Source organism: Pelophylax lessonae (assembly GCF_965119305.1).
Source record: "Pelophylax lessonae genome assembly, chromosome: 8".
Taxonomy (NCBI): Eukaryota; Metazoa; Chordata; class Amphibia; order Anura; family Ranidae; genus Pelophylax; species Pelophylax lessonae.
In genome coordinates, this window is record NC_138775.1 from 86,157,110 (window position 1) to 86,184,081 (window position 26,972).

General features: G+C 45.0%; 1 protein-coding gene across 1 annotated transcript in view; it reads right to left on the reverse strand.

The window, feature by feature from the left end:
• STAB1 (stabilin 1) overlaps positions 1–26,972 on the reverse strand; it is a gene marked incomplete at its 3' end in the record, with an annotated part of 476,721 nt that overhangs the window by 53,593 nt on the left and 396,156 nt on the right. Inside the window, exons 57-60 of the mRNA XM_082266286.1 lie at positions 20,106–20,213; positions 16,786–16,979; positions 13,327–13,471; positions 12,543–12,676 (exon numbers count right to left, since the gene is read on the reverse strand). Coding sequence (XP_082122412.1) covers positions 12,543–12,676; positions 13,327–13,471; positions 16,786–16,979; positions 20,106–20,213 — 581 coding nt within the window. The remainder of the gene's footprint in view (positions 1–12,542; positions 12,677–13,326; positions 13,472–16,785; positions 16,980–20,105; positions 20,214–26,972) is intronic.

The window sequence follows — 26,972 nt, forward strand, 5'->3', positions numbered from 1 at the left end:
ATGCAGATGAAAGTCTTGAGCCTTTAATGTTCACACTAGACAGCGGTATCTAAAACAGGTAAACTTTATTATTAAGATGACAATTTAAAAATGGTGCTGAACAGTTGTTGCATGAACGGTAGATGGAAGCTAGCTGGAAAGGATGTGGTGTACCAAACATCTTGTCGTTGTTCAATATAAGAAACAGGGCTTTACAAGCGGTCCAATGGTATGTCTTGAACAGGTCCAAAGGGAACAGAAAGGAGGAGGTTAGCATGAAGAGGTGACACAGGAGGTTCAATTAGGAGGTTTATATGAGCAACTCCCTAAAGAAAAAGTATTGATTAGGGATTGCAAAGCAAGAGGTTTCTGAAATAGAATGAATAAGAAAGAAATCTGTCCCTTAAGTGTATTGAGGGCCAGACCCTGGTCAAAATAAAACTGAAGAGATGCAAAAATATAAGTGATACAAGTGAGAATTCACTGGGACTCGGCCTACTGCCTTCACACCATGCAGAATAAGCCCTCCATGTGCAATGGTAAATCTTTTAGGAATTGGATTTCTTTTTTCCTCTCAGTAAAGTGTAAATAAGTCAGAAATACCCCTATCCTTTAGGACTTGGGTTTCAACAGCCAAGCCATTAAAGACAGCGACTGGGAAGGAGGATTGGACAGGGGGTCTTAGGCCAACAAGTCTGCCCGCTTTGGAATAGGCCAAGAAGTCTGGGTATGTATATGTGCCATGTTCTCCTGGGTCAGTTTGGTACATGGAAAATCACTGGAACCCTTTACTCCTCTATTTAACATAGCAGTCAAGGAAGAATCTTCATCGGAGTCCAAGGAATCACTAGAATATCTAATGTGAAGGCTAGGGGATCCCTGATATTGGCCACGCATCTGGTTTTCCCCACCTATGACAACGATTTTCAAAGATCTCTGTGTGATAAGACCACACCTTCTGGGTCTAGGTATTGACAGTGACACATTAGGAAGTCTGCCTTCCAATTGTCCACTTCAAGGATGCAGACAGCCAAAAGAGCTGGAATATGAGTTTCCACCCAGGAGAGTATCAGGCTTTTCTTTTTTTTTTTTAAGAACAGCTTGACTGATTGTACCTTTACTGGTTGAGCTTGCAGAAGAGAGGTCCAGTGTTGCAGCGATAAGCTGATGGTGTTTAGTTCCCGAATGCTGATGGGAAGTTTTGACTTCTTTGGAGACCAGGTTCCCTGGACAGTGAGGGAACTGTACATTATGCCCCAACTTGTAAGACTGGCATTTGTAGTCAACACTTTCCAGGGTATGTGAAGGAAGGCCTTTCCCAATTCCAGGACAGAAGCATTGGGGAACTTTGACGAAGTTGGCTGGCCAGCTTAAACGTGTATTGCAATATATGTAAACTAAAAAATTGGATTTTTGACTTACCGTAAAATCCATTTCTCTGATGTTCTTGACGAACACAGCTCCTGATTTTTCTTTACCATTGGTTATGCTGCCCCCTACAGGAGTAGGGCACTAGGCAGGATAAAGCTTGCCTTTGCCTATATGCAGTCCCAGGAGGTATACACCCACTCTCAGCTATAGGCACTCAGTTTTGTTACAAGCAGTGTAAGAAAAAAGCCAACTCCACAGAATGGTGGGTGCTGTGTCTGTCAATGAACATTAGAGAAATGTGTTTTACAGTAAGTCAAAAATCTCAGTTTCTCTTTTGTTCATTTATGGACACAGTTCCTGATTCTTCTTAACCTTTGGGATTTCCCAAAGCAGTGTTAAACATGAGGGGTGGGAAAACATCAGAAACAAATTCCCAAGGCTAACCATAGCCAACCAGGTAACATAGAGCTCAATCATAAACAACTGGAGCTCACCTGAAAAACAATACACCCTCAAAGAGGACCAGGTCCTTTAAACAGCAGCCAGCAAAACTTTGCGGCCAAAAGAAGCATCCCCAGATGCCAACACAACCACTTTACAAAAAACTCTGTAAAAGTGTGCACTGACTACCAGGTGGCTGCCTTGCAAAACCTGCGTCACTGACACTTGAGGACAAAAAGCCCAGGAGACAGGGAACAGGGAAAGGTGGAACCTGACCCCTGACGAAATAAGCCTGAATCACTGTGTGTCTGATCCATCTGGAAATGGTCGCAGAAGCAGCGGACAAGCCTTAGTGAGGTCCGTCCGTGAGTGCAAATAGAGAGTCTGACTTCCTAAAAGACTCCGTAGCTGCCAGGTACACCCTAATTGCCCAGGCCACATCCAAGACATTCAAAACAAACAGGTGCTGCGCCAGAAAAATGAATAGTGAATATGTAAAAAAAAAAAAAAAAAAAAATATTGTGTATAATGACAATATGTGTAAATAATAAGCAAACTCAATGACCTTAAATCATAAGTGCTTCCCAATATCACACAAAAAAAAAAAAAAAGAGAGCGTCAATAAATCAATATATGCATACACTCAAAATTATGAAATTAAATGTCCATAAATAGGTGCATTCCAATCCTCAAAGTAATGGCCACCACAAAAGTGATTAATATATGGTATTGTGCTTCACTCTGCCACCAGAGATCAAAGCCTCTCACCTTAAGATTTGACCCAGAACACTGAGTCAAAAACAGCTTTTTTACCCCTCTGGGGTCACAGGCAGATGTCACCAAATGATAAGGAGGTCTCAGACGGATGCATAGGGACAAGGTAACAGCGATGGTGCCACTTTCACACAGGGCACATAGAGATCACCACATAAGCAAAGAAGCAAAAAGAAATCTAATGCTCTCTGTGCGGATAAGCTGGTAACAGCCGTTTATTAAAATCAATATACTCACAAACAGCCACTTGGAGTCATGCTTGTAACAATGAGATCGCACAGCTGAGAGGATACACCGAGCAGCAGGGAAGGCTCCGCCCCCTATACGCGTTGCGTCTAAGCCTATTGGGCGCTGACTTCAACAGTAGACTGTAGACTGACTTCAGCGGCAGCCAGGTGAGGAGTACAAAGACAAGTGTGTCTTGCCTATAGTCAGGCATGGTGGTGGGAGTGTCATGGTCTGAGGCGGAATGAGTGCTGCCAGGACTCAGGGAGCTACACTTCATTGAGGGAACCATGAATGTCAACAGGGTACTGTGACATACTGAAGCAGGGCATGATCCCCTCCCTTCGGAGACTGGGCCGCAGGGCAGTATTTCAACATAACGACCCCAAACACACCTCCAAGACAGCCAATCCTTTCTAAAGAAACTGAGGGTAAGGGTGATGGACTGGCAAAGCATGTCTCCAGATCTAAACCCTATTGAGCATATGTGGGGCATCCTAAAACAGAAGGTGGAGGAGCGCAAGGTCTCTAACATCCACCAGCTCCATGATGTCATCATGGAGGAGTGGAAGAGGACTCCAGTGGCAACCTGTGAACTCCATGCCCAAGAGGGTTAAAGCAGCGCTGGAAAATAATAGCCACACAAAAATATTGACACTTTGGGCCCAATTTGGACATTTTCACTTAGGGGTGTACTCACTTTTGTTGCCAGCAGTGCAGACATTAATGGCTGTGTGTTGAGTTATTTTGAGGGGACAGCAAATTTACACTGTTATACAAGCTGTACACTCACTACTTTACATTGTAGCAAAGTGTAATTTCTTCAGTGTTGTCACATGAAAAGATATAATAAAATATTTACAAAAATGTGAGGGGTGTACTCACTTCTGTGAGATACTGTATATATTTGTCCTGTTTACTGTTATTGTTGAAAACAAAAGAAAATACCACATTTTTTTGTTGTACCCAAAAAGGTAATTAAGGGGAAACCTTACAATGGGAAAGTTCTAGTGGTCTGGAGGGTCCACAGAGATTCCCTTAATCTGCAGGATTTTTTTCTCACTTCCTTTTTTGCTGTGGGACATGAAGTGAAGGTAAATCCCCCTCAATGGTACGCAAAGGGCAAAATTAAACCTTACAGGGGTTATTATAGCCCTTCCTTACTCTATCCAGAATTTAAAAAAAAAAGTTTTGCCTATAGTTCTATTTGAACCTGTAGCTCTCCTATAACTTGTGTCTATCTGCCACATATTGGTCTATGTCAAATGATGTATGCTATAAGCAAGTATTTTGCATTTTGCAGAGTAGATTAGGGACTGGCCAGAGGAGGATTACTTTTGTGCAGTTGGCCAGTTAAAACATGTATTGCAATGTTTGTGAACTAAAAATCCCTGTTTTTATGCAATGTTTGCTAGAAAGGGGTTATAGCAGTGTGCAGCAGTGGCGGCCCGTGCATAGGGGGCGCCAGGGCGCCGCCCCCCCTACACCTAAAAAAAAGAAAAAAAAAATTACAAAAAGAACAAATAAAGTTTTGAAAAAAAAAAAATTGTGTTCGCTGGTACACCGGCCTATGTGGTGGCTATGGGGGGGGTGGGGTTTACGACCCAGAAGAGGCGCCGATTGGCTGCCTTCTGGGGGCGTAACCTGGGCGCAAGTCATTGCGCTAGGACACCCCCACTTTCCTGATATCCTGGCTGTGATTGGTCCAGTCTACAGCCTGGACCAATCATCATCCAGGACATCCCATGGCCCCATGCTGATCCTGCTGACGTTGCGTGCGTCAGTCACGCTGCCGCACCGACTGGAGTGGACACTGAACGCGGTGGACGGACGGTCACGGCGGAAGTGACGGTGGCACCGGCATTGCAGAGAGCGGAGCGGAGCGGAGACCGGAGAAGAGGAGAGGGAGAAGCCGCCGTGACTCACAGGGCTCCAGCCTCCAGGTAAGTACACTGCTCTGTCAGGCACGCACGCATAGCTCTGCATTGGGGACATATGTACTGGTGGTCACTGGCTGCACTGGAGGCACGCACGCATAGCTCTGCATTGGGGGACATGTATACTGGTGGTCACTGGAGGCACGCACGCATAGCTCTGCATTGGGGGACATGTATACTGGTGGTCACTAGAGGCACGCATGCATAGCTCTGCATTGGGGGACATGTATACTGGTGGTCACTGCACTGGAGGCATGCACGCATAGCTCTGCATTGGGGACATATGTACTGGTGGTCACTGGCTGCACTGAAGGCACGCACGCATAGCTCTGCATTGGGGGACATGTATACTGGTGGTCACTGGAGGCACGCACGCATAGCTCTGCATTGGGGGACATGTATACTGGTGGTCACTAGAGGCACGCATGCATAGCTCTGCATTGGGGGACATGTATACTGGCGGTCACTGGCTGCACTGGAGGCACGCACGCATAGCTCTGCATTGGGGGACATGTATACTGGTGGTCACTAGAGGCACGCACGCATAGCTCTGCATTGGGGGACATGTATACTGGTGGTCACTGGCTGCACTGGAGGCACGCACGCACGCATAGCTCTGCATTGGGGACATGTATACTGGTGGTCACTGGCTGCACTGGAGGCACGCACGCCTAGCTCTGCATTGAGGGACATGTATACTGGTGGTCACTGGAGGCACGCACGCATAGCTCTGCATTGGGGGACATGTATACTGGTGGTCACTAGAGGCACGCATAGCTCTGCATTGGGGGACATGTATACTGGTGGTCACTGGAGGCACACACGCATAGCTCTGCATTGGGGGACATGTATACTGGTGGTCACTGGAGGCACGCACGCATAGCTCTGCATTGGGGGACATGTATACTGGTGGTCACTGGCTGCACTGGAGGCACGCACGCATAGCTCTGCATTGGGGGACATGTATACTGGTGGTCACTGGAGGCACGCACGCATAGTTCTGCATTGGGGGACATGTATACTGGTGGTCACTAGAGGCACGCACGCATAGCTCTGCATTGGGGGACATGTATACTGGTGGTCACTGGAGGCACGCACGCATAGCTCTGCATTGGGGGACATGTATACTGGTGGTCACTGGAGGCACGCACGCATAGCTCTGCATTGGGGGACATGTATACTGGTGGTCACTGGCTGCACTGGAGGCACGCACGCATAGCTCTGCATTGGGGGACATGTATACTGGTGGTCACTGGAGGCACGCACGCATAGTTCTGCATTGGGGGACATGTATACTGGTGGTCACTAGAGGCACGCACGCATAGCTCTGCATTGGGGGACATGTATACTGGTGGTCACTGGCTGCACTGGAGGCACGCACGCATAGCTCTGCATTGGGGGACATGTATACTGGTGGTCACTGGAGGCACGCACGCATAGCTCTGCATTGGGGACATGTATACTGGTGGTCACTGGAGGCACAAACGCATAGCTCTGCATTGGGGACCTGTATACTGGTGGTCACTGGCTGCACTGGAGGCACGCACGCATAGCTCTGCATTGGGGACATGTATACTGGTGGTCACTGGCTGCACTGGAGGCACGCACGCATAGCTCTGCATTGGGGACATGTATACTGGTGGTCACTGGCTGCACTGGAGGCACGCACGCATAGCTCTGCATTGGGGACATGTACACTGGTGGTCACTGCATTGGAGGCACGCACGCATAGCTCTGCATTGGGGACATGTACGCTGGTGGTCACTGCATTGGAGGCACGCACGCATAGCTCTGCATTGGGGACATGTACACTGGTGGTCACTGCATTGGAGGCACGCACGCATAGCTCTGCATTGGGGACATGTATACTGGTCACTGCATTGGGGACATGTATGCTGATCACTACATTGAAAGGGGGCATTTATACTGGTCACTATATTGAAGGGGGCATGTACTGTGGGGTTTGTGCTAGGGGCCTGTACTGTGGGGTTTATGCTAGAGGGCCTGTACTGTGGGGTTTGTGCTTGAGTTGTTTGTGCAGGATTTGTGCTTGAGGGGTTTGTGCTGGGGGGGTCTGTACTGTGGGGTTTGTGCCACTCTCAATCCATGTATCCCATAATAGGATGTCTCTCACAGTATATCCCATAATAGGGCCCCTGTTCCCTATTATGGGATATACTAGTACTGATGGACCCCTTAATATGTGATATATTGGGAGAATTGGTTCACGCAAGCAAAATACAGGGGACAAAATGGGTGGAGTCTATAAGGGGTGGGGCTTATGAGAAATGGGAGGGGTCAAAATGGAAGGGCGGGGTCTTGCGCCCCCTCATCTTAAAACTTCACTAGCCGCCACTGGTGTGCAGAAGGTCCATTCAGAATAATTATTGTTAACATGTGGTGACACCCCTTTAGCAACTGTTTAGTTACATATACAGTATGTATAAGCTATTTGAGCGCAGGAATATCTTTTTTCTTCAGAAGCATTGGACGAGCCAAGAAATGGTTTTGCTTGTTCCATGTCATGAGCATGTTGGATTGAAGATGGGCGCATAGAAGTGCCTCAAAAGAGGCTATTATCAAGCATAGAACTTTCATAGAGAAGAAAAGCTGGCGATACCATTTTGATCTGGGGATCCGCGTGTGGACCTTAGAAAACAATCTTCTCCTGAGGGAGGAAGATTTAGGCTTGGGCTGACTCCACACGGTTTGAGGGCAGATAAACAAACTTTGGATGATTATCCAGCCAGTTTTGGCTGTGAAGTCCTTCAGTAGGTCGTCAGTAGGTCGTCTAGGTAACCCATGATATCAATTTTCTGGGTCGGCAGAATAGTCAGTATGGGGCAGATGCTCCTATTTAGTTTTGGAATCATGAATAGATTTGAATAGAAACCTTCAAAATATTTTGAACTAACTGGTACAACCTCGCCTCGTGCTTGCAGGTGATGCAAGGTGGCCATTAAATCTGCTTTCTTTTGATATGAAACTGTCAGATTAGAAGGCAAATGACCCATCATGGCAGGTGAAAAGACCAACAGATGTTCCACCATGATGAAAAGTGAAGGAGCCCCTTCATTGTGAGGGGGCTTCTGGGCAGGCTTCCGTGATGAATTTATCAAGATAGGCCCCCAAATAGGTGTTCACTGTCAAAAGGGCATATGTAGAAGATGCTTTTAACAATCAGGTTCAGCATAGCAAGCTTTTAACAACAAAATCCTGCGCATGTGCACAGAGATAAGAGACATTCTAGAGCAGGGGTCCTCAAACTTTTTAAACAGGGGTCCAGTTCACAGTCCCTCAGACACTGTTGGGGGCCGGACTATAGTTTGAAAAAAAATATGAATGAATTACAATGCGCATATTTTATCTGTAGTGCACAAAAAAAACAGGAAAAGCAATACAATATTTATTGTTTTATACATATATATGACCACAGCGTGCCCGCTTTCAATGCAGAGTGACCACAGTGTGCCCCCTTTCAATGCACAGTGACCACAGCGTGCCCCCTTTCAATGGACAATGACCACAGCGTGCCCCCTTTCAATGCAGTGACCACAGCTTGTCCCCATTAATGAAGAGTGACCACAGCGTGCCCCCATCAATGAAGAGTGACCACAGCGTGCCCCCATCAATGCAGAGTGACCACAGCGTGCCCCCTTTCAGGGCAGAGTGACCACAGCGTGCCCCCTTTCAATGCAGAATGACTACAGCGTGCCCCCCTTCAATGCAGAGTGACCACAGCGTGCCCCCCTTCAATGCAGAGTAACCACAGTGTGCCCCCCTTCAATGCAGAGTGACCACAGCGTGCCCCCCTTCAATGCAGAATGACCACAGCGTTCCCCCTGCAATGCTGAGTGCCCACAGCGTGCCCCCTTTCAATGCAGTGTGACCACAGCGTGCCCCCTTTCAATGCAGAGTGACCACAGCATGTCCCCTTTCAATGCAGAGTGACCACAGCGTGCTCCCTTTCAATGCAGAGTGACCACAGCGTGCCCCCTTTCAATGCAGAGTGACCACAGCATGCCCCCTTTCAATGCAGAGTGAGCACAGCGTGCCCCCATCAATGCAAAGTGACCACAGCGTGCCCCCATCAATTCAGAGTGACCACAGCGTGCACCCATCAATGCAGAGTGACCACAGAGTGCCCCCATCAATGCAGAGTGACCACAGCGTGCCCCCATCAATGCAGAGTGACCACAGCGTGCCCCCTTTCAGTGCAGAGTGACCACAGCGTGCCCCCCTTTCTATGCAGAGTGACCACAGCGTGCCACTTTTCAATGCAGAGTGACCACAGCGTGCCCCCTTTTAATGCAGAGTGACCACAGCGTGCCCCCTTTCAATGCAGAGTGACCACAGCGTGCCCCCTTTCAATGCAGAATGACTACAGCGTGCCCCCCTTCAATGCAGAGTGACCAAAGCGTGCCCCCTTTCAATGCAGAATGACTACAGCGTGCCCCCCTTCAATGCAGAGTGACCACAGCGTGCCCCCTTTCAATGCAGAATGACTACAGCGTGCCCCCCTTCAATGCAGAGTGACAACAGCGTGCCCCCTTTCAATGCAGAGTGACCACAGTGTGCCCCCTTTCAATGCAGAATGACTACAGCGTGCCCCCCTTCAATGCAGAGTGACCAAAGCGTGCCCCCTTTCAATGCAGAATGACTACAGCGTGCCCCCCTTCAATGCAGAGTGACCACAGCGTGCCCCCTTTCAATGCAGAATGACTACAGCGTGCCCCCCTTCAATGCAGAGTGACCAAAGCGTGCCCCCTTCAATGCAGAATGACCACAGCGTGCCCCCTTCAATGCTGAGTGACCACAGCGTGCCCCCTTTCAATGCAGAGTGACCACAGCGTGCCCCCTTTCAATGCAGAGTGACCACATAGTGCCCCCTTTCAATGCAGAGTGACCACAGTGTGCCGTGCCCCGATCAATGCAGAGAGACCAGTGCACTTACCTGCAGCGGCGGCTTCTCCTCAGTCCCCCGTGTCTCCTCGAGTCCTCCCGCCTCCTCCTCAGTCAATGGCATGGGTTCATCCTTTCGGCCAATCAGGAAGCGGGTCTCGGATCCGCTTCCTGATTGGCCAGGAGGAGGATCCGTGTGACAATAGCAAATTTTCATTCGCTATTGTCACACAAATGGGTGGGCTAGGGCGCAGTGCTCTGCGCCCCGGGTCCACCCTTTTCTGAAGCCTATTAGAGCTTCAGTGAGTGACAGGCAGTCAGGGCCGGTCAGGGCCTGCTTCAGGACCCTGGCAGCTGCATGCGGCCCGCGGGCCATAGTTTGAGGACCCCTGTTCTAGAGAATTGGCCAATTACATTCTGTAGAGCAGGGTTTCTCAACCATGGTTCTGTGGAGCCCTAGGGTTCCTTGAGCAATAAGCAATTTCTGCCTCTTAGATAAGTTACGACTGTCACCTATAATCTTTTTAGCTATATGTAAGAGGGGGATTCTTCCCAATGGCCACAAATAAGTTATTTTAAGGGTTCCTCCATGTTAAAATGGTTGGAAAAGGCTCCTGTAGAGCCTCAACACAAAAAAATAATGCTGAGAGCATCAGCTGCAATTGTTCTAAGATAGCAGAGTCCCTAAAGACACGTTTATTTGTCTTGTTCAACTAGCAATAGTTGGGCATAGCAGCAATAACTGGATGTAGGGCAAGACCCACAAGGGCAAAGAAGGCCTTTAAAATGACCTCCAGATGCCTATCAATGGAATCCTTAAAAGAGGGAATATTCTCAGTAGGAACTAGAAGGTGTTTATTAGAAAATTAAATGGCAGGATCCATAGGACACATTTTAGCAAAAAGTGAGGCTGTCCTCATCAATTTATGCGTATATTTAAAAGTCTTTCTTGACTTTCTTGCAGTTTTTTAGTGCCCATAGGGACTTGTTTAGGCTGTGGAGAGTCAGGTGCTCCTAGACAAAGTAGTGTGCACTGTGTCAATTAGTCAACAGTGGAGAGCAGTTAAGGTGAAAGACATAGCATGAAACTCGTAAAATGCAAGGGGATGAAAATCCTCTGCTGTTTACTCTACAAAAAACAGGGTCTTCAATAATTTTCTTCATAACTTTCTCAAGTTAAGAAGGTTCCAGAATCCTGAACAGGGTCAGGGTGTAAAGATGATGTGTAGTGTGTTTGGCCTATGAAAACCAAAAGGTTCTAGAAGCACTGAAATATTTCCAAAGTATTTAGACATAGTGACAGCGAAATCTGCTTTTGAAGGCAACATGGTGCATGCCTGGGAGGGAGTCAGATAATGAGAACAGTGCTATAATAGGACATGGGAACAGCTATCATCTTGAGCGGTGTTTGGGTTTCCTGTAGGTCATCTGCAGGACGCATGCTATTTGGTGCTTTTGTGCCAGCTCCCCCTCCACCTGTGATAAGCCATTTCTAAGTGAAGAGATCTCCTATGGAGTACTCACGGTTATAGAATGTGGAATAGATGGGATTTAGTGTGCTTGGATACAGGAGCCGCAATAACCCAGGTGCTGACCTGTGGCTGTGTATCTGTAGACGATGGCAGGAGAAGTGCCACAATGTGTTGTGTGTGTTTTTGACGAAAAAAGCAGGCAGGAATGCTTTATCTGGGAGGCATGACACAGTTACCGCATCCTCCTCAGACTACAGTAGATAGCAGGAAACTGCCAAATTTAAATTGCTTGTGTTGAGATACATTTGTGACAAAATGTCAAAATTTAATACAATAAAGTGAATAACTCCCGTATCATCTGCCTACAAAACCACATACACTAAAGACTGAGTTACTTAAAACACAAACTGGTGCCAATATACAGGGAAACCCAGGTTTCGCCTGTTATGGTGGACATACTCCGGAAGGGCTCTTCAGGATCTGGGAACCATAGAAATTCACCACAGTCCTGGGCCTGTATGGCGGAGCTGTTTAGCACCCTACAACTAACTCCACATATTGCACTACATGCCAAGGTGAGTGCTTAATGCAGGATAAGTGCTCAAAACAAACATTACAGGAAGACTCCCCCATAGTGGGTACAGTCCCCATGGTACACACAGAGTAACTGATCCAAAGACTGTTAGGTAGTCATCGGTAGTAAGCTTTTAGACCTTAAAAGAAACCTAAAGTGGAGCTCCACCCAAAAGGGGAAGCTCTGCTTATTTGCCTCCTCCCTCCCTCTGCTGCCACATTTGGCACCTTTCGGGGGGGGGGGGGGGGAAGCAAGTACCTGTCAAAACCAGGTGACGTCATCCAAACGTTTTGCCCGCCTCCTCAGAGCATTTTGCGCATGCGCAGTAGGGAACCGGCTGTGAAGCCGCAAAGCTTCACTGCCAGTTTCCCTTACCAGAAACGGTGGTGGCAGCACCCGAGAGCCGATTGAAAAATCGGCTTGGGTGAAGATACCGCTGGATTTGTGGAAAGATTAGTTTCCTAATATTAAAAGTCAGCAGCTACAGTATTTTTCTGACAGAGCCTGGAGCTCCTCTTTAGGAGAAAATAAACTGAATGGTTAGAAGAGAAAAATACATCTCCTGAGCAGAACAGGTCGATCTCCTAAAAAAAAAAAAAAAAAAAAAAAAGGGGGTCTCAAGCAGTGGGCAGGGTTATATGGGTGTTTTCATGGGTCAGTCCTAGCAAGTTACCATTGTCCAATCACCTGAAGGTAGTCTGCATAAAACCTATAATCTATTAAAACCAGTCACGTGTCTTGTATCGTACGATTATTAATTTCCACTCTTAAAACAGATTTAAATGACTGTATTCACCGTGACCTTCCGTCTCTCCCCATTTTTTTGTGAAAAGGCCAAGTATAGGATATCTATCAAAAATCATATACCTGCTGGGCAGCAGACAGCTGCTGGAAAGTGGCAATGCTTGCCCCCTCTGAGTTGCATGCACTGACTGCTTCTTCATATGTGAACTGATATTTGCCTTTCGGGGACTGCAAATGAAAAACTCCGGCTGTTTTCTCTGAAAAAAAGCAATAACCATAGCTGTAACACAGCATTTATAATATCTTAAAGCCCCATTAAAACTTCTTTAGAAATGTAAAAGTTCCAGTCTGGGTTAATAATCTTTCGTTTCGTTATGGCTGCCAAACAATCTTTTGTAGAGTCTGCAGCTGGGTAGAAAAGTGCAGATGGGACTGTGGTAGAGCGGCGACCCCACCCAGGGTTTGACGTGCCCCCCCCTGACTTACAGCTAAAGCTAAGCAATAAGCAGGGAGCATGTGTTTTGCTGGTATTAAAGCCACTGGAACAGAACAGCCAGGCAACTAGTATTTTTTTTTAAAGGAGGACTCTCCAGCAGCCTGCATGTTCTTGCATGATTGGGTGAGGCAACTGTGGGTTAGGAGACGGGAGGGTACTTTAAAGCGGGGGACTATTGGTTCGAACTTTGCACAGGCTCATATTCTGGGAACTCAGTATATAAGAATACCAGTAATGATTTAGGTATTGTGCAGAAAATGTATGTAAGAATCAAAGTTAACTGCACCCATTGAAATTCAAAGTGTTTATGTTTGTCTGCAGTGTACTGTATTAGTGATAAAGAATTATTTTATTGAGCTATTTTTTAGCAACAATTCATAATTGCAAACAGAAATTCCACATTCCCAGTACCTTCATAGTGGAGATCGGTGCAGACTGCAAGTGGGTCACAGCCTCCATTTTCTTGTAGGCATCGGTTAATAGGTGGAGTGTATTTTTCAAGGCACTGGACACCATTGCCCACATAACCATCATGACATTCACATCTCCGTGTATTCTGAAAGAGAAATAAGTTACATCTGACAGTTGAACTCATTTCTGACCAGCCTGAAGACTTTAGAAAAGGTGAGAACTAAAACAAAACAAAAACAAAAAAAAACATAACATAACATACTGCTGATGGGGACCACAAGGGGGGATCATTTGGAGTTGGGTTTTAAAGGTTTAGTTAAAGTGGTTCTAAAGGCTGGATTTGAATGTATTCCCTGCATTAACCACTTTCAGAACAGAGGATTTTCCCCCCTTTTGACCAGGCCCTATTTTGCGATTCGGCACTGCGTTATTTTAGCGGATAATTGCGCGGTCGTGCAACGCAGTACCTAAATAAAATTGTGGCGGACAGATAGGACCCCTAACTGACATTTTTGACACTTTTGGGGCACCAGTGACATTACTACAGTAATCAGTGCTAAAAATATGCACTGTTACTGTAATAATGACACTGGCAGGGAAGGGGTTAACATTGTTGGTCATCAAGGGGTAAATGTAAGCCTAGGGGGGTGATTCTAACTGTGGGGGGGGGGTTGGGGTTGTGAGATGAACACAGAGACATGCGATCCTATATAGCAGGATCACATGGGCTCTGTGATCATCTGAGGGAGAAGGACGGACGGCTGTGTTTACATCAGCCGACCATCCTTCTCTGTCAGCCGGGAGAGATCAAGAGTGTCAAGCGGCAATCGGAGCCGCATGACACACGCCGCTTCCCCGCTGACGATCGCTCGCCCCCTAGCTCCTTCCAGGCAAATGACATACCGATACGTGGTTTTGCCTGGGAGAGCCAGCTTGCCGACGTATATATCTACAGTATACGGTCGGCAAGTGGTTAGGGTGAAAAAATGTGCCTGTACCTGTACCCCCCCTGTACATGAGCCTGTACATGAGTATCTGTACCACCCCCCCCCACCCCCCCCGTACATGAGCCTGATCTCAATTGTGCCCATTTGCAGTGGCTTTGTCCTCTCTCATTGCTTACAGGGCCAGCAGCAGAAGCCATTGGCACCTGCTGTTTCAATCAAATCCTGTGAGCAGTGTCAGAGGGGGCAGAGCTGGTCCATGCTGTGTGTCAATGCATGCACACAGCCTGGCTCGAGATTGAGCCCGTGGGTGTGCCATCATAGAAAGGCTTCCTATGGTGGTGCATGAAGCACAAGAGGAGCCCACAACTCTGGCAGGGCACCCAAGAAGAGGATGTTTGTGGCTGCTCTGCACAATACCATTACACAGAGCAGGTACGTATAACATGTTTATTTATTTTAATTAATAAACAATCACTTTAAGTTAAAACATGCCTGTGCAGATTACTTAAAGATGCCAGCCTTTCCTATCATATTAGACAGGCAAAGAAGGTGGTAACTCTACTTTGATCTCAGACCGTATATAGTAGAGATGTGAGATCTATTCATATACAGTATATGTGGTCCAATTACTGACTGGGATATGTTCCAGAAACTTTTCATCTAAACCCCTGGAACAAGTGAAATACTTTAATCTTCCTGTAATGTTCATCCCTTTTATTTTCAATAACGGTTTGCTTGTATGTCTTCTTTTCTAACTTGTTTTTATTAATATGCGCTGTCCACTATTCGGGAGATTTAGTATATACTGGAAAATATTGGAAAAGGGTAGGGATAATTTCACATAGTGTGATTTAAAATCATGCTTCTTGATTAATTCAACTTTTGGAGGATTTTGAGCAAAATTTTGAGACAGAAAAAATGTTCTGTCTCAAATGGGACATGCCATAGCTGGTCATATTTGGAGATGGGACATGCCATAGCTGGTAAGAACCAGGAGTGGGATTGGCAAACATGTAATTAACCCTCACAATTGCTCAAGTGGTGTCCCACAAGGAGTTCAGAGAGTGGAAAGACTTCTAGACCCTGTAAGAAATTGCAAGGAGTGTAAGACGTACCACATCACACTTTACATTACAAAAACATACCATTTTAATACCAGTCTTTATTCATACGCAACACTAATTTATGAAGTTGGACTTTCATATTAAAGAGGAAGTAAACCCTCCTCTGACACTTTTACCTATAGGTAAGCCTATATTAAGGCTTACCTATAGGTAGTGTAAATATCTCCTAAACATGTACCGTTTAGGAGATATTTACCTTACATGCAGCCAGTGACGTCACTGGCGCATGCGCTCTGAAGGAACGGACGCTGGTGCCGTTTCTTCAGAGCCCCGTGCCGTGACCGCCGGCTCCCGCGCGCGTGCGCGGGAGTGACGTCACCGAGGCTCCGGCTAATCAGATGGCCGGATGCCGCGATCCCGGAAGACGGGTGACTGGACATGTCGCCCGTCATACAGGTGAGTGAGCGGCACGGCGGGGGCTCGTTCTTAGGTAAGTATTTCATAATGAGCTAGTATGCGATGCATACTAGCTCATTATGTGTTTCTCTTTCAGGTTACAGAAAAAAAAAAAAAAAAAAACCTTCATGGGTTTACAACCTCTTTAAGGGGATGTATGTATGCGGATCTATGTGATCCATGAATACACTATATATGCATTTAAGGATCTATCCATGTTTCATTTTGATGATTCTTTCCCTTTTAAAGTATTTTGAATGTTATTAATAATGCTAAAATTTGTTTGACTGCTGACATTGATTACTGTATTTACTGTGAACTGTGCTGCAATGTAGTTATTAACATGATTACTTACAGGTGCATCTCATAAAATTAGAATATCAAAAAGTACATCTATTTCAGTAATTCAATTCAAAAAGTGAAACTCATATTTTATATAGATGCGTTACACACAATGATATATTTCAAGCATTTCTTTCCTTAAATTTTGATATTCAGGAAGGGGGTAAATGGTGGTCAGGAAGGGGGTAAAATCTTCCGGTCTTAAAGTGGATAAAAATACGCCCATTGAGAATTTTTTTGTCAAAGACATGTAGCTAAATACATTTTGGCCTAAATATATGAAAAAAATTGAATACATTGGATATTTTTTAACAGTCAAAGTAGAAAATTTAAATTTTTCGCAAAATTTTCGCTTTTCTTATTAATATCGCAAAAAATAAAAAGCGCAGAGGTGATCAAATACCACCAAAAGAAAGCTATGTTTGTGGGAAAAAAGGACATAAATTTCGTTTGGGTACAGCATTGCATGATCGGGCAACTGTCAGTTAAATTCACACAGTGCCAAGTTGAAAAAAGTGGCCTGGTCACTGAGCAGCAAAATCTTCCGCTCTTAAAGTGGTTAAGAATAGGCAATCAGTAGGCATGTACCTAAGGCACAAGCATATCCTTGCGTAAATACCTACAGTATAGGGATGTAGCTGTGCACTTACCGGACCAGTGTAAATACATGTTGCATGTTCACTACAGCCTCCATTTTCCCCATCTACACAAGGATTGATTGGGGTGCACACATTGCCATCTCCTTCATATCCAGGAAGACATGTACATGAAACCTTTGTCCCAACCATAGAGCACTGAGCATTGGGACTACACCCGCCATTGTACATCTGGCATTGGTCAATAACTGCAGAATGAAGGAACACAGTGAGGGAATACTGAACTGATGTAAGAGCATTTTAGATCTGTCTTAATCCAACAAAACAGAACAGCATCATATCAGCCAGATGATATATTTAACAGCAAAGTTCAACAGTCAACTATAGTAAATACCTAAAATTTAGTAATGTGAACTGTTTTTAAGTGCAACTCCAGAACATGTTAAATGTTTTTTTTTTTTTTTAGCATGAAAAGGTAGGAAAGATTATAATTTATAAGTAATATAACTGTAAGGGTTGGTTCACACTGGTGCAATGCCAGACATCTCATGTGATTCACACCGCATTGCTGTTCAGATCACATGCGATGTCTGTGTGATGCAAATTCAGCCATATAAACTGAATGGCTGAATTTGCATCGCATTCAGACCAAACTTGTGCAGGACCCTTTTTTTTGTCTGCACCAGAATCGGATCGCATGGGTGTTCACATGCAATGTGATTCCTGTCCAAATTCACAGTTCGCACTGCAAACCGATCTGGGGGTGTCATTAAATTTGTATTGACACCCCCAGTGGTTTGCAGAGGAAAGTGTGAACCGCCGGAGATTCAGGTGCGATGCGGGAACCCGCACTGGATTTGCAGGGTTTCACGCATCGCACCAGTGTGAACCGAGCCTTATACTGTACAATATATATTAGTTGAAAAGAGAAATAATATCTCCGTTTAATCTCCCTGGCGGTATTCCCGAGTGTGGCTCGGGGTTAATTTTCAGTACCAAAAGCGGTAACCCCGAGCCACACTCGGGATTACCCCGCAATGTTACTCACCTTCCCTGCGATCCCCCGCCATCCTCCCTGGCATCCTGACACTCTCTCTGCGCTCTGTGCATGGCCGATTGCCGGCACTTGCCTACCGGTTCCCTCCCTGCGAGTGTTGTGACACAGGGGGGTGGAACCGGCGGCAAATTCAAAAGTGTAAAACACTACATGACATGATATAAAGCTGTGATCCTAACAGATCACACTGTATCATGCCATTTTAGCATAGGATTGCACCTGGTGACTTTTCCAGTGCCCTGCCTGTGTTTTTCCAGTGCTTTGTGCCTGGAAAATTTTGAACCACCATGGCATCCAAAAAGCGTTTTTTTTTTTGCGCAAAAGCGCTTTTAGACGAACTGGAAAACAGCAACAGAGAAAAGGAGTTACTTGAAGAACTGAGCAATAGCGATTCGTGGGAAAATTGGTCATCAGGTACGGAAAGTGATGACAGCGACGATTCTGATGTCTCTTTCTGGCACATAGCTTGTGGAATTTGGGAAGTATATCAAATGATTCTTTAGAATTTCCAACTGAGCTATGTGCCAGAAAGAGACATCAGAATAGTTGCTGTCATCACTTTCCGTACCTGATGACGAATTTTCCCACGAATCGCTATCGCTCAGTTCTTCAAGTAACTCCGTTTCACTGTCAATGTTTTCCAGTTGTCTAAAAGCGTTTTGCACAAAAAGAACGCTTTTGGACGCCATGGTCGTTCTCGATTTTCCAGGCACAAAGAACTGGAAAAGCACAGGCAGGGCACTGGAAAAGTCACCAGGTGCAATCCTGTGGTGGAATGCCATGATACAGTGTAATCCGTTAGGATCACAACTTTGTATCATGTCATTTAGTGTATTTACATTTTTTAAATTGCCGCGGGTTCCACCCCCTGCGTCGCAACGCTTGCAGGGAAGGGAACTGGAAGACAGGTGTCGGCATCGGGGCCAAGCACACAGCAGGAGGACAGCGGGAGGATGGCGGGGGGATCGCAGGGGAAGGTGAGTTTTAAAATGTAAAACAGATTTCTGTGCAAAACAATGTACCGCTTTTAGCACAGAAATCTGGACATAATCATACCGCCAGGGAAGTTAAAAATGTACAAACTTTCCAAAAAATATTATTAAATCCAACCATCCATAAAGGTTAAGGCAAGTTTCTTTAACCCCACCAGTAGCACATATTCTCCTTTGCTTTGGTCTCCTGACACTTTGATCTTTGGGAGCCAAAAGAAACACTAGGTACTTCTAGGTATAGGGCGCATGTGACCAGCTCCAGCTCAGTGCTTGTACATCCAGCATTGTCACTTAGCAGAGGGAGAACTCAGAACTGTGTCATAGTTTAGGGCTTACACAGGACTTTATTTCATAATGAACAGAGTCAAAGGAAGTGGAGTATGATCATCTACAGAGGGTGGCAGTTTAGTGAGCGTATTGCTAAGTCATGGATCATCACTGTGGGTGGGGGTGGGAAGCAGTTGCAATTTGCTGGTCCAGCAGCTATGGGGATACAAGTCTGTATACTGATATCTTTGAGTAGGAGGCAAGTCATTTTATTTTTTTTTAACAATATTTAGTTGAGAATTTAATCAGAACAGGAAAAATCAGGTAATAGTAAAATAAAATACCCAAAACTTCCAAACAATCTATGAACACGTACAAGGCAGCTGACCACATCCCAATGTATAATCCAAGCGTACACAACGCATTGACACACAATACACAGTAAGGAACAGTTTTATACTTTGGCATATGATATTCAGTGAAACGACTCCAACTTTTAACATCTTGGGAAAAAGCCTTAGGCAAAGGGTATGGGAGTAAGGTCTGGGAATAAAGAAAGGGGAGTGGGGGTGAGGGCTTAAACCTGATAAACCACAAGACGATAGGGAAAAAATTAAACATAAAAGAGGGGGGGGGGAGATGGGTACTAGGCTCCTGTTTACATTTGTTTATATCTGGATGAGCATTTAAATTCCTCACAATAATACCATTTCCTAAACTCATCTGCTGGCTTATCCCTGAGGGCTCAAGTAAAGTCTTTCATAGTTTGGATATCATTCACCCTGGCAAACCACTGTTGAAGTGTTGGTGGTGTAGAAGCAAAAGAGAATCTGTTTGTGTACCCTTTGAGGAGCTTCCACTCACATTGTGAAAGGTGCAAGAAAGGTCTCCTCTATGGGGATACAGACGGTACTAGGAGTTTAAACACTACCAAAACCTACCAAAAAAGGAAAACATACCCATATTTATTTGTAAATTATTCTTTTTTTTATTAATTGTTCTACTTTATCACTGCTTTATGAAACCATTTCAATTTTTTTGTACCTAGATGAACTTACCGTTGCATGTTCTCCCATCTCCCTCATAGTCAGGGTTACATACACATTCATTGTCAGTCCTGCATGTGGCATTACCGTCACATTCTGGTGAGCAAATAGGCTCAAGTACTATAAATACATGTAAGAAACAAAATAATGTTACTTATTGATAGGGTAAATGGAATAGCCATTTTATTTATCAAACATTTATTTATGATTATCAAACATTTATTTATGATTAAGCAAATATATTGGATGCATATTTTGTTAGCAGTCATATTGTGTAAAACCTGCATCGGTTGTGTTCAAATGCTATTTACACCTCCTGGGAAGGTAGTTATCTCTGCCTTTGAAGACCTGTACCAAACTACTGGAAGTAACAAGCATATGTGAACAGCTATTGGCATATCAATGAATGTCATCAGAGACACAGATGAAACTTTGGAGAAAGTCCCACCTATCTTAGGCCATATAAATTGTATTAGATCCCCTAGCCAAGTGGTCCTCAACCCTGGTACTCAGGGCCCACTAACAGGCCAGGTTTGCAAGATAACTGAAATACATCCCAGGTGATATAATTTGCTGCTCAGTGATTGCAGTACTCTAGTCTGCATCTCCTCAAGGTAATACTTAAAATCTGGCCTGTTAGTGGGGCCTGAGGACCAGAGTTGAGGACCACTGCCCTAGCCAGCCAGAGAGCTATTCTTTTGAAACTCACATCATGTATTGTGATTGTGCTGCTCTCCAGGGATGTATTACTACCTACATGCTTGTATAATAAATACATCTATTTTTCAATTTGGCTTCAACAGTCAAAATGTCACTGAAACCCGTGAGTTTTGGGGGTTTCCTCTACAATTGGTCCTTCGAGCCGGAAGGGGAAACTCTACAGACATTGCTAAAGACACAGAACAGGACAACACAGCCTCGGAATTCATCTCTACCGGCAATGGTAAGATAACTTTCTGCTTACTGTGATTTCCCCTTGTGCTGTGCTTATTTCCATAAGTCGATGTCTTGGAAAAGTTTTCCAAAGAACCTTGATTGTTGAATTTTTTTAAAAAACATTTTGAATTTTTTAAAACATAAGTGATTGCTTTCCAAGCAATAATTGTGGCACAAAAGATCCACAGCACCTTATGGATTTATGAACTTTTACCTGCACATGTTTTAAAATGTTGGAATTTTTTATGTATATGTGTTTTATGCATAAGCTTTCCTAACACTGTATGAAGTTTTTATGTTTAATTACATTCACATTTTTTGGTCACTAATATTATTCTGAACACAGACACTGCAGGTTTCACCATTCAATTTTAAAGGAACACACACCTTTCACCTAGAAGCAGTCTGATTAGTAATTACCACACTACTGGCGCTTTTCCACTGCGAGTACCGGCTTGGCTCCACTTGGCCCTGCTCAGCTCGGTTTGCTTTTCCACTGCGTGGTACGAGTCGGCACCTTTCGGCACTGTATAGGCTCTACTCGGCTCGGTTTGCTTTTCCACTTTAGTAGTAAGTGAGCGGGATTACAACGTAGTTGCGCCGCCTCTACTGCCGTGACATCATCATAACGCGACACAGCATGAGCAATGGAGCCTATGGAAGCAATGGCGTTCTTGATTCTCGGCATGTGGATTCTTTTCACGGCACAACGAAAACGTTTTTTTACAAAGGAAGGTTGGTGGCAGCAAAACTAAATACTGCAGAAAAAAACCAAGAGAGTATGGGAACTCCTACAACAAAGCACAGAGGACGACAGGCTTGCTCAATGGCGCACAAGGGTAAGCTTTAGCACTGTCGTGTATGTGTTGTGTGTGTGTTTGGTGTGTGTGGTGTGTGTGTGTTGTGTGTGGTGTGTTTTCTGTGTGTTGTGTGTGTGCGTTGTCTATGTGTTGTGTGTGTTGTCTGTGTGTGGTGTGTGTGTGTGTTGTGTGTGCTGTAATCCTCCAGTGCTGTACAATATTCTGAGGAACAGGAGAGTTCACACACAGGCGCTGCTCTGAGCTGTAGTGATAATCCTCCAGTGCTGTACAATATGCTGAGGAAGGAGAGTTCACGCAACTGCATGGGTATGGCTTGGTGGTGTCGCAAATCCGATGATGGCGACAATTCTCTGACCAATTAGTGGCTAGTAGTGAGGACCAATCAGGCTGCATGCGAAGGATTGTGGGATTTGGTATAGGTACGGCACGCTTGGAACCCCAACCGAGGTGGTACCAAATAAGAGAGCCATACCGAGACTTACCATGCAGTGGTAAAGAGCCATAAGAGAGCCGTACCGAGCCATACCATGTAGTGGAAAAGCGCCGCCGTACCGAACCGTTCAAACACGTACCATGCGGTACCATGCAGTGGAAAAGCGCCAAAGCATGCCATACCGAGCCGTACCATGCAGTGGAAAAGCGCCATAATATACCACAGCGTGGGGATATTTATATCACTTCTAAACTTTGGTTTATTTTTAGGAGGAAAATATAATGTTTTGTTACTAAAATGTATTGATGCTTATTCCTCAGATGAGTTCTATGCCCTGGTTTGATTTCTGTAAGACTTTCAGAAAAAAGTAGATCACAGCCTTCAAAGACAATTCACCAATGGAAGTATTGTTCCAAATAGTTTTCTTACGGTTTATTAGTCTGTTTTCATATGTAAATATTTATGGGTTTCACCACCCCCCCATTTGCTAATATTGGTGCAGTCATTTGAGTTTGTATTGCCCTTAGCAGTTTCTAGTTGCCTTTTTACAGTATTGGGTATTAGACCTTCTTTGTTGTGTTCTGGTCTGACATGTATGAGTTGTCATTAATTTGTTTCTTTGCCCCATAGGATTAAGCATCTCCTGTCCTATATAGTTTTAGATTATTGTGAGAAAGAAGATTGCTAAAGATTGAATTGAATAATTGTTGCTCTATTTTAACCCCTATAATATGCTAAGAAATATATTGAATGCAGATCAGTGTTACTACATTGATTATTAAGATTACTTGGGTATTGTTAAGATTTTAAATTAGGCCTATGTCACAGATCTTCAGCTTTGCTATTTTGCTCCTCTATTCCCATAAATCAGCAGGTATGCGTGTACATGTAGTTCCATTACTTTAACTTATAAGGTTCTGCTGTTACCTGTCCCATAAGACTTGTGTTTAAGACTGGGTAAACCTAATTTCGATTAGCTACATGCCCATTCAGGCATCTCTTTTCATTCTAACGTGGCTCATTGCCCCAGGCTTTGCACATTTATGTTCCTAGAAGTCTTCCTTTGTGACTCCAAGTATATTTCAAGCCCGTTCAGTGTCGGCGTGCAATGCTACCTGCTCTTATATATTCCTGTTTGTCTGTTTGCATGGCTACTCACTTCTAGCTGTCTTGTGTGTCTTTGTGTATTTGTCCCCAGTGTCTGTGTGTTTCCATGCACACCTGTCAGCTTGAACTTTACTCCCTACTGTTCAGTGATCCCAGCACCTCAGCGCTTCAAGGGATTCTCAATTGTCTATTGGCCCTTAGTTCTAGGTAGATGCCTGTTTCAGTAAATAAGAGGGCCGCAACCTGGAAACTGTCTGCAGCTCATCTCATCTTTACCTTCAAGAGCTCTGGAGAAGACAAGGCAGTTCCTTAGACTCTGCGCCTCGGCCCTTTTAAGGGCCCTCACCATTGTTGCATGTGCGGACATGCTGTGTTCTCCCCAGATAATACCATTAGATATCCTTCCTGTCTTAGAATCCTTCTATACATTAACTGTATCTTTTGCACCTGCCTTCCTGTGAACCCTGTACTCCAGTGCTGCAAGTGGTTCATACTAGCATTTCGTTTTACTGACTGCCTGTAAGACTAGCATCCCAGTGCTGCACTATATTCCTGCCATTCTTGTTAAGTCCTGTATTCTGTGCTCTCCAAGTCTTTTGTCTCTATACTTATATGTTCCTGGTCCACTGTAGGGTCGCTGATCCCAGGCATACGTGATGGGCCCCCCTTTTGAGACAGCCTATTGTTCATGATAAAGATTTCATTGAATTCAGAATAGTGTAGACAGTTTAGTTTGGATGACAGTTGAATAACACAAATATACTAAAGGAGAATGGCTTCTCCTTGTATTAAGACATTTTTGTTTTTTTTTATTCTAGGTCTTATTACCTCTATAACAAAGATTTACTTCAGCAGAAAAAAAAAAAAAAGGCAACGGCTTTATGGAATTTTTTGTTAATGATCTAATGTTGGACTAAAAATCTGAGTGACGCCATCTTCAAAAATATCCTCCCTCATTCCTGAGCTTTAGGAAATCAGTCACAAATAGCATTGATAGAGAAGAGTGCTTTTAAAAGCTTTTTAATATCTGAAGAACATTGATACTTGTCATGTCAGCTGTCTGAAAAAGTTAAAGCTCAGTTTGCTCTGATTGCAAAAAGATGTGCACACCTACCGAAAGTTCCTTGTCATGTGGACTGTGATGGTCCTGAAGAGGAGAATATTATGTATTACCATTGTATGCATTCTTAGGTGTTGCAGTGGAGTCTTATGGAGGAATAGTTGTCAAAGTTAGGAAGTTTGTTGAGGAATCAACAAAAGACTTGGCATTCATGCACTGTTAGACCAACACGTAATTTATAGATTTCTTTTGATTTTAGTTTTTGTCACATTTATTTTTTTTTATATTTTGTATTTTTATCCTTGACAAAGAAAAAAGTGGATTTTTGTCTTACCGTAAAATCCTTTTCTCTGATGTTACTAGGCGGATACCAGAATCTTCTTGACTATTGGGTTATGCTGCCCCCTAGAGGTGTAGGACACTAGGCAGGAAAAACTTTACCACACCTATGGTTCAGTCCCAGGGGATATACCCCCACTTCCTGCTATAGGCATTCAGTTTTGTTGCAAGCAGTGTCAGAAGAAAAATAACCCAACTCAATAGAGGGTTGGGTGCTGTGTCCGTCAATGAACATCAGAGAAAAGGATTTTACGGTAGGACAAAATCAAATTTTCTCTTTCATTCATTGATGGACACAGCTCCAGAATCTTCTTGACCATTGGGACGTCCCAAATCAGTGTAATATGAGGGGTGAGAAAAACACAGCAGAAAAAATTCCCAAAGGCTAAAACTAGCCAACCAGGTAACATGGAGCTCAACCTGGAACAACTGGAGCTCACCTGAAAAAAAACAATACACCCTCAAAGAGGACCAAGTCCTCTCAAACAGCCGCCTGCAAAACCTTGTGGCCAAAAGCAGCATCCGCAGATGCCAACACATCTACTGTGGAAGTTTGTGAAAGTGTGCACAGACGACCAGGTGGCCGCCTTGCAAACCTGCATCACTGACGTCTGACGGTGGAAGGTCAAGGAAGCACTAAGCACCAGCGTAGAATGCGATTTAACAGGGAAAGGAGGAACCTGACCCTTGATTGAATATGCCTGCACTACAGTCTGGCTGATCCATCTGAAAATGGTCACGGTAAACGCAGCCAACCCTTTGTGAGGTCCATCTGTAAAGACAAAAAGTGAGTCTGATTTCCTAAACGACTCGGTTGCCGCCAGGTACACCCTGATCTCTCCCGAACCACATCCAGAGAATGCAAGGCAAGGTCCTTAGGATGCTTAAGCTTAGGACACAGGGAAAGCAACACATTAATTCAGATGGAAACCAGAGACAACCTTAGGAAGGAACGACTGACAAGGGCAAAGCCCCACTTAATCTCTGTGAACCTCCAGATAAGGTGAACGACAAGACAAGGCTGACAGCTTGGACACCCTGCGTGCCGAAGTAATTGCCACCAAGAAGGCTCCCTTCTGGGACAATGTGAGCAGAGGAATCTCACAAATATTTTCAAAAGGCGGTTTCTGAAGAACCGATAGTACCAAATTGAGATCCCACGAATGCAACGGAGACCGCACAGGTGGAGCCAAGTGGCAAACCCCCTGAACAAAGGTGTGAACCAAGGAATGCGTAGCTAAAGGACATTGAAATAAAAATCACCAAGGCTGAAACCTGGCCCTTGATGATACCCAGGGCCAGACGCTGTTCCACACCTCTTTGTAGGAACGCCAAAATGCGAGTTACCGAAAAAGAACGGGGAGAAACCCCCATAGACTCACACTAAGCAATGCATGCTTTCCAAACGCAATGGTAAATCTTCCTAAAGGTAGATTTTCTAGCCTTTAACAGCGTGGGAATCACTGAGTCCTACAACCCCTACCCTTCAGAACCTTGCTTTCAACAGTCAAGCTGTTAAAGCCAGCAACTGCAAAGCAGAATGGAAGATCGACCCTTGGGCCAACAGGTCTTCTCTGAGAGGGAGTCACCAAGGGACATCGACGACCAGCTGAACTAGATCTGCATAACAAGACCGGCGAGGACAGTCTGGGGCCACAAGGATGACCGGAATTCCTTCTGCCTCGATCCCCTGTAGAAGTCTCTGCAGAAATTTGAGAGGGGGAAAGGCGTATATCAGACGGTACTGGACCCAAGGAGCCACCAGTGCATCCATGGCGTCAGCTAGAGGATCTCAAGACCTTGCCACGAATCTCTGCACCTTCCTTTTGAGACGAGAGGCCAGCAAGTCCACCTCGGTAGTTCCCCACTGGAGACAGCTGGTGAAACACTTCCGGATAAAGAGACCACTCCCTGTGGTCCAAGGCCTGTCGACTGAGGTAATCTGCCTGCCAGTTTTCCACCCTCGGAATATGCACGGCAGAGAGAGCTGGAACAAAACATTCCGCCCACCTTAGAATGTAGGCTACTTCTCAAGCCGCTAGGACAGTTTTTGTGCCCCCTTGGTGATTGACATATGCCACGGCCATGGCATTGTCTGATTGAATCCATACCCGACACCCCTGAAGACGAACCATCCAATAACCCAGACAAAGTCTGATCATCCTAAATTCCAGTACGTTGAT